This window comes from Schistocerca gregaria, chromosome 2, assembly GCF_023897955.1.
Source record: "Schistocerca gregaria isolate iqSchGreg1 chromosome 2, iqSchGreg1.2, whole genome shotgun sequence".
NCBI lineage: Eukaryota > Metazoa > Arthropoda > Insecta > Orthoptera > Acrididae > Schistocerca > Schistocerca gregaria.
In genome coordinates this window covers 873,319,138-873,333,616 of record NC_064921.1, presented here as the reverse complement: position 1 = coordinate 873,333,616, position 14,479 = coordinate 873,319,138, and the positions used below count along the sequence as shown (strand labels likewise).

Below are 14,479 nucleotides of genomic sequence, written 5' to 3'. Positions count from 1 at the left end.
TTTTATGTGTGTGTTCTGCCTCCACTTGGTGAGTAGACTTTTTTTCTATCCAACTAAATAATTTTATCAATAATTGATTGTCTTCATATATTCTAATTTACTCACTTTATACTTTAGTAAAATAAGATTGGATGTCGGTATATGTTAAAGATATACTGACAGTAAACATATTTTGTGGATTTCTGAGTGAGTTAATTGTATTAAGTCATGAATTTTATCACACAGTAATCCATTTGAGGTGCTGAGAATCATAAGGGCCTAAGCACTTCACTGTCAATTGTTAGATTGTACCATTTATTCATCCTTTTGAAATCTGTTGACCTTATGGTGATCAGGTGCTGTAGGCCCACATTGTATTCATGAAAATTCACAAAAAGTTGTCTCATTGGTTTCTCTAATATTCACATAAATGTGAGATTGAGAGTGGTGTGCTATAGGCACTTGTGGATCTCAGTGCATCGTTTGTATTCTAGTCAAGTGACCATGTTGGTAGACATTACTACTTGAATTTAATCATTTCCATAAACGACACTTTGTAGTTGGAGTTGGTTGTTACTGAGTGGGAAATGACTTTTGTGTGCATGTGAACATGAACTATGTTAAATCTACTTTAAATGCTAACAGAAAAGTAAAGCTGTGAGGATGGGTCATTAATTGTGCTTGGGTAGCTCAGTTGGTAGAGGACTTGTCCGCAAAAGGCAAAGGTCCAAAATTTGAGTCAGTCTGGTGCACAGCTTTAATCTGCCAGGAAGTTTCATATCAATGCACACTCCACTGGAGAATGAAAATCTCATTCTGGAAACAGAAAAGTAAATTACCAGGGCAGCAAAGGAACTAGGGCCACTGACAACACATCCTTTGATTGGGAGAGTGATGAAATCAAATAAGTGTGACTACAAGTGAACATGTAACAAGGAAGTATACAGTTCGCACAAATTATTGTATGGGTACAGTGTAAGAGTATCTGATTTTCAACCCAGAAGTAAATTCATCTGTTAGGGATCTTGTACATTTGTCCGAAAAAAAAAGAAAAAGTACGAAAACTCTCACTTTCACAAAAATGTGAAATGGAGAGTTGCGAAAGCTTACACATTATTTCATTATTGTCCTAAACTGCACTTAATTATGTACAAAACAACAAAATTCCACAAAAACAATTCTGTCTCAGACTAATTTCATGCTCTCATATTTATCTGAATGTAAAAATTTGTGAACAAACCGAATGTATACTCACGAGTCATCACTGCTCCTACAGAAACATGACAGTCAGTGTATTTCACTCCATTTAACTAAGATAAAAAGTATTCTTTATAATTTTAAAGATAATCTAGGCCTCCAAAAGCCAGGAGTGTATTGCATTTCATGTGAATGTTGGGCGAATTATGAGAACTGTCAAGGAGAGATGGAAGGAAAATCAGTGACATACATGACAAAAACAGCCAAGCAAATCAGATGTCACTGAGCACTGGCTTGAATATAATCATGAAATGAAATACGATGGGACCAGTAGTGTGGTGCAAATGCCGAGTTCCTGGGACAGCATAATTAGTGTCTATTCAAACAAATTTATTAGGATCTCGCTGGCTGTCACATGCACCAGAGTTGGGAAATGCTGAGAGAATTTGCATTTCACAGAACATCAGTGTGAGCTGTGGAAAACATAGGGACATAAAGTGGTGTAGTGGTGTCAGAAATTGATCTCAGCTATTAAGAGCACCACAAGACCAAAACAGTTCAGAGTCTGGTTGGAGTCCAGGCAGGGGTACACATAACAACAAAACTGCAGCTCCTAAAGAAGATAGCTGGGTCTGCCGTCAACTTATTGTGCATAAAATGAAAAACAACTATTGTGACTCGGCAGAACGCACCACTAATACGATTAATGTTTCTAAATGGATCAAGATGCTCTGATGTCTAACTTCAAACAGTATCTTACCTGGATCCAGAACCTCCTGATTCCATTGTCATAAAAATATAAATGATGCAAGGAATATTCTTGGAATGTAGATACAAGAAAACCTCATTCTAGAAATTATTAAATTTATGTAGAGGCAGAAAGGCAATTAGTACTTATCTTTAGTAGGCCCAACTCCCATTATAGCTGACACAGAATGCAAAAAACTACACACTACTCCTAACCTTAAAAACCATAGGCTCCTGCTTCATGACAAGAAAAATGTGTTACAGAGAGTCTGGTGAATACACATCAGTTAGCATTGTGTCAGCATCAGTTCAAAGATTATTGGAGAGAATAAAACAAAATAAAGTGCAATAAACAGAGAAATGGGGGTGGTCAGGAAGCAACACAGAGAAGTATAAATAAAAATATAAAAATAAAAACACTAATGGCACCAACAAAGAAAAGAGGGGGAAATAGTTAAGGTAGATCAAGTGTAGAAAGGTGACAGAGTGAAAAGACATAACAAACAACAAAAGTTATTTATATTTTCTTCTCCTCTTAGTTCCTCCCTTGTATACTTCTTGTTACACTGTAATTGTCCTCACTTGCCGATATTTATTTCTTCTGTTCCATGTTTACTTCTCACTCTATCACTCCCTTTCTCACGATTTACTTGAAGCTGACATACCTTCTACACTCTGTGATGTCCTTTATTTCAGTTTTGTAGTCTTTCCTTCTCAGACAAGATGGATTCTTGGGAAACATGCACTCTGTCCCTCCCCTTCAATGTTGACCAATAATTCTTCCTCCATGAATAATCAACCTGTGCAGGTTCAAAAGTTCAGTCTTCATTTGTATGTTGGGTCCGCTGAAGATAAGTTCTGGGCAGCTTGTTAGTATCTCTGTGAAATAGTGAATAATTCCTCAAATTGAGGCCTGAACTGACATCATCTGTGACTGTCCTAACTTCTGCAACATACAGCAGAGTCCCGCTAATCTGAACCCTGATAATCTGAACTTTCAGTTAATTGAACATGAAAAATGTTAGTCTAAGTATGGAAAACTGTGTGGTAAACTGCTTTACATACACATTATTTTAATTTACATAGTACAGGAAACATGCATTAGAAAAATTGGCAAGAAAACATTAGGTTTAAACAATGCATAACAATGAAAGAAAAGCTGTCAAACATACTAAAATACAGCAGACATTTTATCCCACTTTTTAGATGACAAAAACTCAGTCATTGTTTTTTGGTCTAATGAAGACAGTCTGTTATATGATACCTAGTTGCGCCATCATCTCATAAACATCCAGTGAGCAGGTGTAGCAGTGGGCTGTTGCTCCCAATAACGTAGTGCGAGGTCGAGGGCTTCTGCTGCATCACTGTGTGGCACCGTCGCTTTCAGGCTCATTGCCACATCTGTCACAGCAGTCCACTTCGTGCTGGTCTCGAGTAACAGCAGCAACTAAATCAGTGTCAGTAAGGTTCTCCACAGATGCCGCATCCACTGCCATCCACTCATCTATGTCTCCTTCACTAGCTTCTTCACATCCAGGGATTGTATCATTTGTAGCAGATTTTCCTCTGCATTTTCAACTAGGTTGTGCCGAAATTCAAGAGATGTCCACAGTTTTCTCCACTATTTTCTCAGAATATTTTCTGAAATATTCTGCCATGCCTCAGCGGCCCAATAAACAACATCCTTCACATTGGTCTTTTTTATTTTGTCCACTAAAGGAATGCTATCATCTTGGATCAGCATTCTTAAAAACCGTTTTCTGTAAATCAGTTTTAATGTTTGCAGTATGCCCTGGTCCCTTGGCTGTAGAAGTGGTGTAACATTCGGTGGCAAAACCGTCACCAAAATTTCTCCATCACGTAATTCCTCAGTGCTGGGGTGGAATGGTGCATTATCAATCAAAAGGATTGCGCGGGGAGACAAATGATTTGCCTTAGAAAACCCTTGAACAGAGGGAACAAACTGGCCGTGAAACCATTCTTTGAACAGCATACCATCCGTTCATGCTTTTATCTAGTTACGATAATATACGGGCGGGGATTTCATGTTGCAGTTTTTAAAAGCTCTGGGCCTAGCAGCTGATTAAGGCAGCTTATGATTACCAGCAGTGTTGCTGCACGCTAATAAAGTCACACGATCTATGCATATTTTAAAACCAGGCGCATGGTCTTCTGCTTTTGATGACAGGCTTTTTGTTGGAAATGCCCTAAAATTAGGCAAGTCCCATCAGTGTTATAAATTTGTTGGAGAGAATATTTTCACACTCTTATCATTTTTTCAAACTCACCCAAGAATTCCATCATTGCATCACAGTCAGAAGAAAGCTTCTCTCCAGTAATTGTTAGCTGACAGATTCCATGATGTTTTTTGAATCTGTCCAACCAACCCGTACTCGCACTAAAAAGACTCATCACCCTTCATTAACTTGTTCAGGTAAACAGTCTTCTCCTGAACCAGTGCGCCACTCAAAGGAGTTCCCCTTTCTCTTTCCTGCATAAAGCAAAGGAAAAGAGGTTCATCCACTTTATCGTACTGGGACTGTTTCAAAGTCTGCCGAATTTTGAGTGTTTTTCCCGAAGACGTTTCACAGGATTGTTCAAGCTTTACTCAGTTCTTCTTCCAATTACAAATGGTTGCTTTACCAACACCCAGTTCTGTTGCCAATGGAGATACATTATCACCATCGTCTATCTGCTTCAAAGCATTCAGATTTTCTTTGAGAGTTAACGTTGTATGTTTCCATTTACTCATGATGAAAATACGTACACCACTACACCTGAATGAATACAATACAACTGTTAAGCGTGCCAGCGATCGATAACTAACATAACCAAGCACTTTGCGAGCCAACTGGCAGTGCACTGATCTCAGAAACTTTGAAGGTCTCAACAGTGCACAACAACAAGGGCAGGGAGTGAGGATGAGGATGAGCCATTGTTCGCACATGTGTTCCCATTTGTTACCATGGTGTACCTATTTATTAGCTTGGTATACTTTATTCTAGATAATTTGTCACCATAATTCCGGCTAATCCGAACAAATCGGTAATCCAAAAAAGGTCTGATCCCAATTATTTTGGATTAACGGGACTCTACTGTACTTCTGTAACCATATGACAGTCCCAGACCATTGTCTCTACCTGTACAGTTGTTACCATTTTAAAACATGTTCATTCTCGAGCTTTTTACTTACGAATGGACACAGAACTGTACATCTTCAGGACAGCCAGTATGAGTGCTCTACAAAAACACCCCTATGCAAAAATGTGAACCTGGGTGCTATTTAAGATATCCCTTTAGTAAAACATTAGTAAATGATGTGGTTACTCATTGATATATGACAAAGAGGATACTTTCTGACTTTTGAGGGAAATATCCAAAATTTAACTATGCAAAAATTGTGTATACTCACACTTATCAACAGTGATGTTTTGATGTTCAGTCTTTCTTTCTTGTCTCACTGTAGAAATTATTAATTGAGTGTCTTAGATAACTGTGGAATTTTGTGGTAAGAATTGATAGCTTGGCTATATGAAAGAAACATCCCCCCCCCCAATGGAGTTGTATACGTGCATTCATTGATACAGGCTCCGAGGGCCAGTGTCTGGATTTGAAATTGTGTACTGCTAACAGTTTATACACTCCCTCTTAGCATCTTTCACTGATCATCTCAAGCAAGAGAAAACAGGAATATTGTTCAAAGTCAATCAGTTTCAAGACACGTTAAAACACAAGACATCCAGCTTTCTCAGAAACAGATGGAATTCACTGAATTCAGTTATATTCTGCCAAGTTTGCCTCAGTCATTAAACACCACCTCCAGCTATCAATAGCAGTAGTGATCTGATATAAAGCATCTATCTACTGAACATGTGGAGTCCATGAAACCACAACACTTACCTAGATGATCAGAAAATGATTAATTATAATTAATGCCTGCACATGATAAAGATACTTGGTCATTCATTTAAGCTTTCCATATTGAAAAAATAACTTCAATTATCACTCACTCTTGACATAATATTCACTATACTCTTGAAATTTCACTTCTACCACACGGGGCCAAGACTTGTGACCTACGCTTCACCTTCGAGGACTGCAAGCAGAGTCCCTCAGTTTTATGAGTTTCAAGCTGCTCCATGAAATTCTTCCAAGCTGTTCGAAGAAATTGTTGGATCATTTAGGCCTTTCTGCTCTCAGCTGTTTTATCCACTACATACACTTTCATGGCGGTTTGTTTCCCTTTATTTTAGATAATTGTTTGGCTTTCCTTATTGAGTTGCTGCAGTTTGTCTATCTTGAACCACTCTAACATCGTAGTCCTGAAATTGTATTTATTAGGCACTTTGTTGAACTTCCCACTGTGACCTGGTGCATTATCCATACATCACATAATTGGGTGGCATATTAGGAACCACCATATCTGCAACCTCCCCATTCCCTCCCGTCGACATCTGCTACTTTCATCAACTTAAAGATGTTCGCAAGTTAGTAGAAACAGTTACTTGCATGAAATTTCCTGACAAATTAAAACTGTATGCCAGGCCAGGCCAGGTTCACAGGTCTGAGTCCTGGTCCGGCAAGCAATTTCAGTTTGTCACGAAGTTTCTGATCAGCGCACACTCCACTACAGAGTGAAAATTTGTTCTAGTTTCTTGCATGTTGCTGCAGGTACCTATCAAATTTAGTTCATGTAAGTTTTTCTCAAATTTACAAAAGTTGTTTGTGTTCAGTGCCAGTGTGAGAATATCAGTATCGAAAAGGAGAATGGGACAAAGACAGATGGGTTGAAACAAATGCACAATTGCAATTGACACCGCCAGTCAAACAAGTGTGAAATGAGTTTACCAATAAATTTGTTTTAGCAAAAGGGAAGGTAGAATGGCAGTACGGATGCCTTTAAATTTTAGCTGATTTTTTAAATATTACTGTAAACATAAATGCATTACAGTTGTGTTAAAAATAGTAAATACTGCTTGCAAAAATTGAAAATTAAAATGCAGTCTCTTGGTGAGATACCACACTGCATTTTTGTTACCTGTTATCGAATATTTGATTATACAATAGACAAGAGATGTTCAAAATGTGCATATGACATCCTCAAAGTTTTTAATCTAAGTCCTCTGATTTTAGTTAATGGAATAGTATGGGGTGGTTTGAAAAGTTCTCCGAATCACCACGAGAGGTCAGTGCTGGTGCAATGAGTTGTTCACATGATATTCATTGGACTGTTGCCTGTAAACATGTGCCACATTAATGCTCTTGCAAGAGAGCTGTGGCCATGATGTGGCTCTGTTGCTGTTCCGTCATAGTGATTTGCAAAGATGAAAAAAGTCAAGATTCGAGCATTGATTAAGTACTTCATAAAGAAATATATGAAAGCAATGGACATTCATGCCGATTTCCTGAATACACTGGGGGACGACTTTGCTCCTTCATATTCTACTGTTGCCAAGTGGACAAACGAATTAAAATTTGGCTGGGAGAGCTTTGATGATGATCTGCGCAGCGGTCGGCCAAGATGTGTCACTACTCCAGAAATCATTGGAAAAGTGTACAAAATGGTAATGGAGGATCACCAGTGGAAAGTGTGTGATATTGCTCACACTTGCCAGAGGTCATCTGAAAGGGTATATCACATTTTAAATGAAGAATTAGAAATGAAAAAATTATCTGCAAGATGGGTGTTGCTGGATCAAAAACGCATGAGAATGGGCATATCGGAACAATGTTTGGCCCATTTTAGGAGAAACAAACAAGATTTTTTTGTGCCAGTTTGTGACCACAAGGACCCCAGAGACAGAACAACAGTCAAAGGAGTGGAAACATGCTGATTGTCTGCCACCAAAGAAAGCAAAGACAATTCCTTTGGCGGGAAGGGTCATGGCATCAGTGTTTTGTGATTCAAAGGGGTTTCTGTTTGTACGAGGGTCGGTCAAAAAGTAATGCCTCCCATTTTTTTCCTACTTAAAAAAATTAAGTTAAGTGAAAAATTTGAATTTGGCGCCATTCCTCAAACTTTCTTCTGCAATCCACTGCAGTAGTAACTTTCTGTGTCAACAGGTGGCAGCACAGCAGAAGTTTGTAAGATGGCCGACATCGATGTTCGTTTGAGACAGCGTTGTGTGATTGAATTCTTGAATGCAGAAGGTGAAACGCCCATACGCATTCATGAAAGACTGAAGAAGGTGTATGGTGTTGTGACAGTGGATGTCAGCACTGTTAGACGATGGGTTCGTCGTTGTAAGGAAGCTGAAGGGCAAACACCGTTGACTGACGAAAAGCGGAGCGGCAGGCCGGTGAGTGCAGTGACTCCACACAACATTCAGCAAGTTGATGACATCATTCGTGGTGACCGTCGGGTGACTGCAGATGAAGTGTGTCGCATTATTTCTCTTAGTAAAGGCAGTGTGATCACGATTATTAAACAATTGGGGTACTCAAAAGTTTGTGCACGGTGGGTTCCAAGAATGTTAACCGATCAGAATAAAGAGGCAAGGAAAACAATAGCCTCCCAACACTTGCAGCGCTTCTGTTTGGAGGGAGATGAGTTTCTGAAAAAAATTGTGACCGGGGACGAAACATGGGTGCATTTTTTTGAACCCGAATCAAAGAGGCAGTCAATGGAGTGGCGTCACACAAGCTCGCTGAGGAAGAAAAATTCAAAACTGTGCGATCGGCAGGGAAAGTTATGGCAACAGTTTTCTGGGATACAGAGGGTGTGATTCTGGTTGATTTTTTTGGAGCAGGAATGCACAATAAATTCTGTTCAATACGTCACAACCCTCAAAAAACTTAAAGCACGTCTTCAGCGAGTTCGCCCAACAAAATCAATGGCAGATGTTCTTCTTTTGCATGACAATGCAAGACCACACACCAGTCGTCACACCTCTGACGAAATTGTCAAAATTGGATGGGAAGTTTTGCCTCATCCCCCATACAGCCCTGACCTGGCACCATCAGAATTCCATCTGTTCGGGCCACTAAAAGAAGCTCATCGTGGGATTCATTTTGAAGATGAGGAGGCCGTCAAAACATCCGTGCGTCATTGGCTTAGGAAGCAGAGCTGTGATTTTTACCGTGGTGGGATACATGCCCTTGTTCAAAGATGGGCCAAAACTGTAGAGATGGGCGGAGATTACATTGAAAAATGACAAAATGATCCTCAATGTTGTGGTTTTCAACCTATGTAATTGCATTTAAATTTCCTGACAATTAAACGTAGAAAAAAAAATAGGAGGCATTACTTTTTGACTGACCCTCGTAGATTATCTCCCCACTTGGCAAACAATTACTGGAGAATACTATGCCAACCTCCTGGACAAATTGCAATAAAAGATATACGAAGAAAGGCCAGGTTTTGCAAGGAAGAAAGTCATCTACCATCATGACAATGTGCGCCAGCACACATGTGCCGTCGCCATGGCAAAATTACATGAACGAAGGTCTGAATTAATTGCCACACCCACTTATTCACCTGATATTGCTCCATCAGACTTCCATCCTTTCCCAAAACTGAAAATTTTTCTTGGCGGACGAAGATTCACTTCAAATGAAGAATTGATAGCCAGAGTTGACAACTATTTTGCAAGCCTGGAGGAAACTCATTTTCGAGATGGTATCAAGGCACTGGAACATCGTTGTTGGACCAAGTGCTTAATCTACTTGAAGACTACATTGAAAAATAAAAAAAAAAGTGTCTGTGATGTAAGTACTTTTTTTCTATTCCATTCCAAGAACTTTTCAAACCACCCTCGTATTTCGTGGTAACATCAGTATGTACTACCCTAATTTTTATTTTATTTTTGTGTTATGCCACAATGTTCATTCATTAATAAAAATGAAACAACACTTTTGACTGCTTGGGCTTTAAGAATAACTGCACTTCTGCAACAAATACTTGCAGCAAATTCCTGAAACAAACTTGCCCCAGTGTGTTGAAGAAGTAAACTTGAGTAAGTTTTTGTTCTAATGTAAACACCTCAGCAAGTGCGTACAGAAGTTATTTGTTAGTGGACACAAGCCTTTTTTAATAGTTTGTGTCTGGGGGCAGCTTGAAGTTGGCAGTGCTTGCAGCAAATGTACATCGTTCAAGTAGTGCTGATTTTCTCTACATCTGGCAGCACTTGTAAGATGGTTGTTTTTTTCTCCCCCCATGTATAGTGATCACGAAATGTTTTTCACACACTTTGGATGACTTTTTAGGTTTTGGGTTCTGCTATCATTCTTGTAATGCTGTCAGTACAATTTTACTGCATTTAATAAGATTATTTCTGTCTGTATTATTCTTAGTTACCATAGGACCACTTTCCATTTATTTGAGATATATGTTCTTAAGTAAACATCAGTCAACATCATTCTTTGTGTATACTTCAGATAGAGAAATTAGGATAGAACCCTTTTTATTAATTTTTCATGATCTTTTATTTAACATGTCTATTTATTTTATAAATTCACAATTTTAGCCAATGCATGGACTATTTGACTGCAGGATCACAACTACAAATTATTATTTGTAGCAAGTTAGCTGCTGGGCATGAAAGCAGATTTGTGGGACTCAATAATTGAGCTATTCTTTTTAAACGGAGCCATACATAGCTCAGTTACCTAAAGTACAAGTAACCACAGGTAAAGTCGCAATTGGTTTGCTTGTGTGGGATGCCGTGTAGAAAAAATACTACTCAGCACGATAACCATTACTTAAATTTGCATGCTGCTGCCATCCAGGACTTCTCCCACAAGTGATAGAAGTTAGTAATCCTTAAGCTAGACAAACAGGCTCTGATCACATCCTACTCAGTAAAGTTAGACCCATTCTCTCCAACTTTGGTGCCCACGATAACCAGGAGGACAAGTTCATGGATGCAGTCAGGAATGATATGTTACAATTTAAATGACCAAAGGTATTCAGGACTTGGCATTAAGTAACACATGACTGCACATTTTGAAAGAATTATTCCAGGACAAGTAACAGTAAACTTGTTGTATTTGTTGACGAGCTGGATTCAGGCAGTGAGCTGGAAGGAAAACATCAACTGCAAGGATCTTTAGATATTCTTCATAAAAAATTAATTGGTATATGGCTCTAGTGTATTTCAGTTATAAATAAATACACTTACATTAAACCGTCTTTTATAGTACCTTCAATATAAACTTTTAAAATTTCCTTTTAAAAAGGCAATGTTTGTTTGTATCTGCATATATCCTGAATTGATCTTGAACTGAATTGTTTCCAGATATGCATCTGCACCAGGACACAGTGACACTTGTTCGGTTTCTACTTGCCACACTGGAGAAGTGCCCTTGAAGCCAGCATCAGGCGGCTGTTCCAAAGGAGCAGCTAGTGTGAAAGCAGCACAAGGAGAGCTTAATCTATTAATGACACAATTATTAGGAAACAGAACAGCTTTTGACTGGAACTCAACAAAAGACCTAATACACATAACTTTATTTGGTACAGAGGTGAACGAAAGGTAAGTAACGCATGTGTGCATCTACATCGAAATTTAAACACAACAAGCAACTCTGTGGTGTTTGTCTATAGGTACATCATAATAATATACGACTCTTATCTCTCTCCCCCTTTCCCCACCTCTCCCATTTGTGATCTGTGTGTGAGAAGCAGACAAGAACAAATGTTTGTGCACTATAGTTGAGATTTCTCTGACTTTATTCTCATGGTCATGTTGTGAGACATGTGTAGGAAGACTGATGAGCAGTTTTACTAGGGTTTCCTTAGCTACTTCCCACCACAATTTTTTCCTTATGACTCTGTATCAGCAGACCATTAATCTTGACAACTGTAAACACACACCACCTGATGTAGCTCAAAACATTGTGAGGAACAGTCAAAGAAGCTAGCAGCACAAGTGTGTTACATTATGTTCAAGGACAGAAAGTGTCATAAGGAATAAAAACAAAAAGCAGTGCAGTGGCTATTCAGTGATAGAAAAAGAGAAAATAGGAGCAATTAATAATACTGTGTTCATTTATCAAGGAAAAGCAGGCAGAGTTATAGTATTATGTAATTCCATGTATTATTTTTGGTCAGATTAAGCAAATATTTTTCCATTTTCATCTAGACTAAGAAAATAAATTCTAAAGAAAGGATGATGTTCTGAATGAAAGGAGATGACCCAGTGCATTTGGTGCTTCGCATGGAAATTTTGTTTTGCCCAATCATTCTGTCATCATTGTAAGAGATTTTAACCATCCAACAATGAACTGGGAAAAATTACAGTTTTGAAAGTGGTGGGCATGATAGTATGTTCTGTGATACATTACTAAATCTTTTCTCTGAGAACCACCTAGAACAGATTGTTTGGAATATTGAAATATATTAAATGTAATAACAAGAAATAGACCTGGTGTCTTTGAGGATGTTCACAGAGAAACTGGTATCAGTGACATGGGACAATTGTAGCAACAGTGATTACCAAAGTATGGAGGGCAATTTAAAAAAGTAGAAAGGTTTATATTTTCAGCAAACTAGATAAAAAGGTAGAAGGCGATATCCAATAAGGAACTTGAAACATTTATCTGTACAAGAAATGTGGCTCAGGTTTAGAAGAATAGTTGACTATGCACTTGATAGATATGACTAATAGAACAGTTCATGATGTACATGTGTATACAGTCACTGTAAAGAAACTCCTAAAGAAGTAAAGTCTACTGCATGTTGTTGTTGTGGTCTTCAGTCCTGAGACTGGTTTGATGCAGCTCTCCATGCTACTCTATCCTGTGCAAGCTTCTTCATCTCCCAGTACCTACTGCAACCTACATCCTTCTGAATCTGCTTAGTGTACTCATCTCTCGGTCTCCCTCTACGATTTTTACCCTCCACACTGCCCTCCAATGCTAAATTTGTGATCCCTTGATGCCTCAAAACATGTCCTACCAACCGATCCCTTCTTCTAGTCAAGTTGTGCCACAAACTTCTCTTCTCCCCAATCCTGTTCAATACCTCCTCATTAGTTACGTGATCTATCCACCTTATCTTCAGTATTCTTCTGTAGCACCACATTTCGAAAGCTTCTATTCTCTTCTTGTCCAAACTAGTTATCGTCCATGTTTCACTTCCATACATGGCTACACTCCAAACAAATATTTTCAGAAATGACTTCCTGACACTTAAATCTATATTCGATGTTAACAAATTTCTCTTCTTCAGAAACGCTTTCCTTGCCATTGCCAGTCTACATTTTATATCCTCTCTACTTCGACCATCATCAGTTATTTTACTTCCTAAATAGCAAAACTCCTTTACTACTTTAAGTGTCTCATTTCCTAATCTAATTCCCTCAGCATCACCCGATTTAATTTGACTACATTCCATTATCCTCGTTTTGCTTTTGTTAATGTTCATCTTATATCCTCCTTTCAAGACACTGTCCATTCCGTTCAACTGCTTTTCCAAGTCCTTTGCCGTCTCTGACAGAATTACAATGTCATCGGCGAACCTGAAAGTTTTTACTTCGTCTCCATGAATTTTAATACCTACTCCAAATTTTTCTTTTGTTTCCTTTACTGCTTGCTCAATATACAGATTGAATAACATCGGGGAGAGGCTACAACCCTGTCTCACTCCTTTCCCAACCACTGCTTCCCTTTCATGCCCCTCGACTCTTATGACTGCCATCTGGTTTTTGTACAAATTGTAAATAGCCTTTCGCTCCCTGTATTTTACCCCTGCCACCTTTAGAATTTGAAAAAGAGTATTCCAGTCAACATTGTCAAAAGCTTTCTCTAAGTCTACAAATGCTAGGAACGTAGGTTTGCCTTTTCTTAATCTAGCTTCTAAGATAACTCGTAAGGTCAGTATTGCCTCACGTGTTCCAACATTTCGACGGAATCCAAACTGATCCTCCCCGAGGTCTGCATCTACCAGTTTTTCCATTCGTCTGTAAAGAATTCGCGTTAGTATTTTGCAGCTGTGACTTATTAAACTGATAGTTCGGTAATTTTCACATCTGTCAGCACCTGCTTTCTTTGGGATTGGAATTATTATATTCTTCTTGAAGTCTGAGGGTATTTCGCCTGTCTCATACATCTTGCTCACCAGCTGGTAGAGTTTTGTCAGGACTGGCTCTCCCAAGGCCGTCAGTAGCTCTAATGGAATGTTGTTTACTCCGGGGGCCTTGTTTCGACTCAGGTCTTTCAGTGCTCTGTCAAACTCTTCACGCAGTATCGCATCACCCATTTCGTCTTCATCTACATCCTCTTCCATAATATTGTCCTCAAGTACATCACCCTTGTATAAAGCTTCTATATACTCCTGCCACCTTTCTGCCTTCCCTTCTTTGCTTAGAACTGGGTTGCCATCTGAGCTCTTGATATTCATACACGTGGTTCTCTTCTCTCCAAAGGTCTCTTTAATTTTCCTGTAGGCAGTATCTATCGTACCCCTAGTGAGATAAGCTTCTACATCCTTACATTTGTCCTCTAGCCATCCCTGTTTAGCCATTTTGCACTTCCTGTCGATCTCATTTTTGAGACGTTTGTATTCCTTTTTGCCTGCTTCATTTATTGCATTTTTATATTTTCTCCTTTCATCAAT

At 38.8% G+C, this 14,479-nt stretch overlaps 1 protein-coding gene across 5 annotated transcripts in view; it reads left to right on the top strand.

Moving 5' to 3' along the window:
- Window positions 1–14,479, top strand: part of LOC126335270 (protein OSCP1) — a 48,350-nt gene that overhangs the window by 27,435 nt on the left and 6,436 nt on the right. For all 5 annotated transcript variants that reach the window (XM_049998324.1, XM_049998325.1, XM_049998326.1 and 2 more), the window contains exon 5: window positions 11,160–11,396. In XM_049998324.1, coding sequence (XP_049854281.1) covers window positions 11,160–11,396 — 237 coding nt within the window. The remainder of the gene's footprint in view (window positions 1–11,159; window positions 11,397–14,479) is intronic.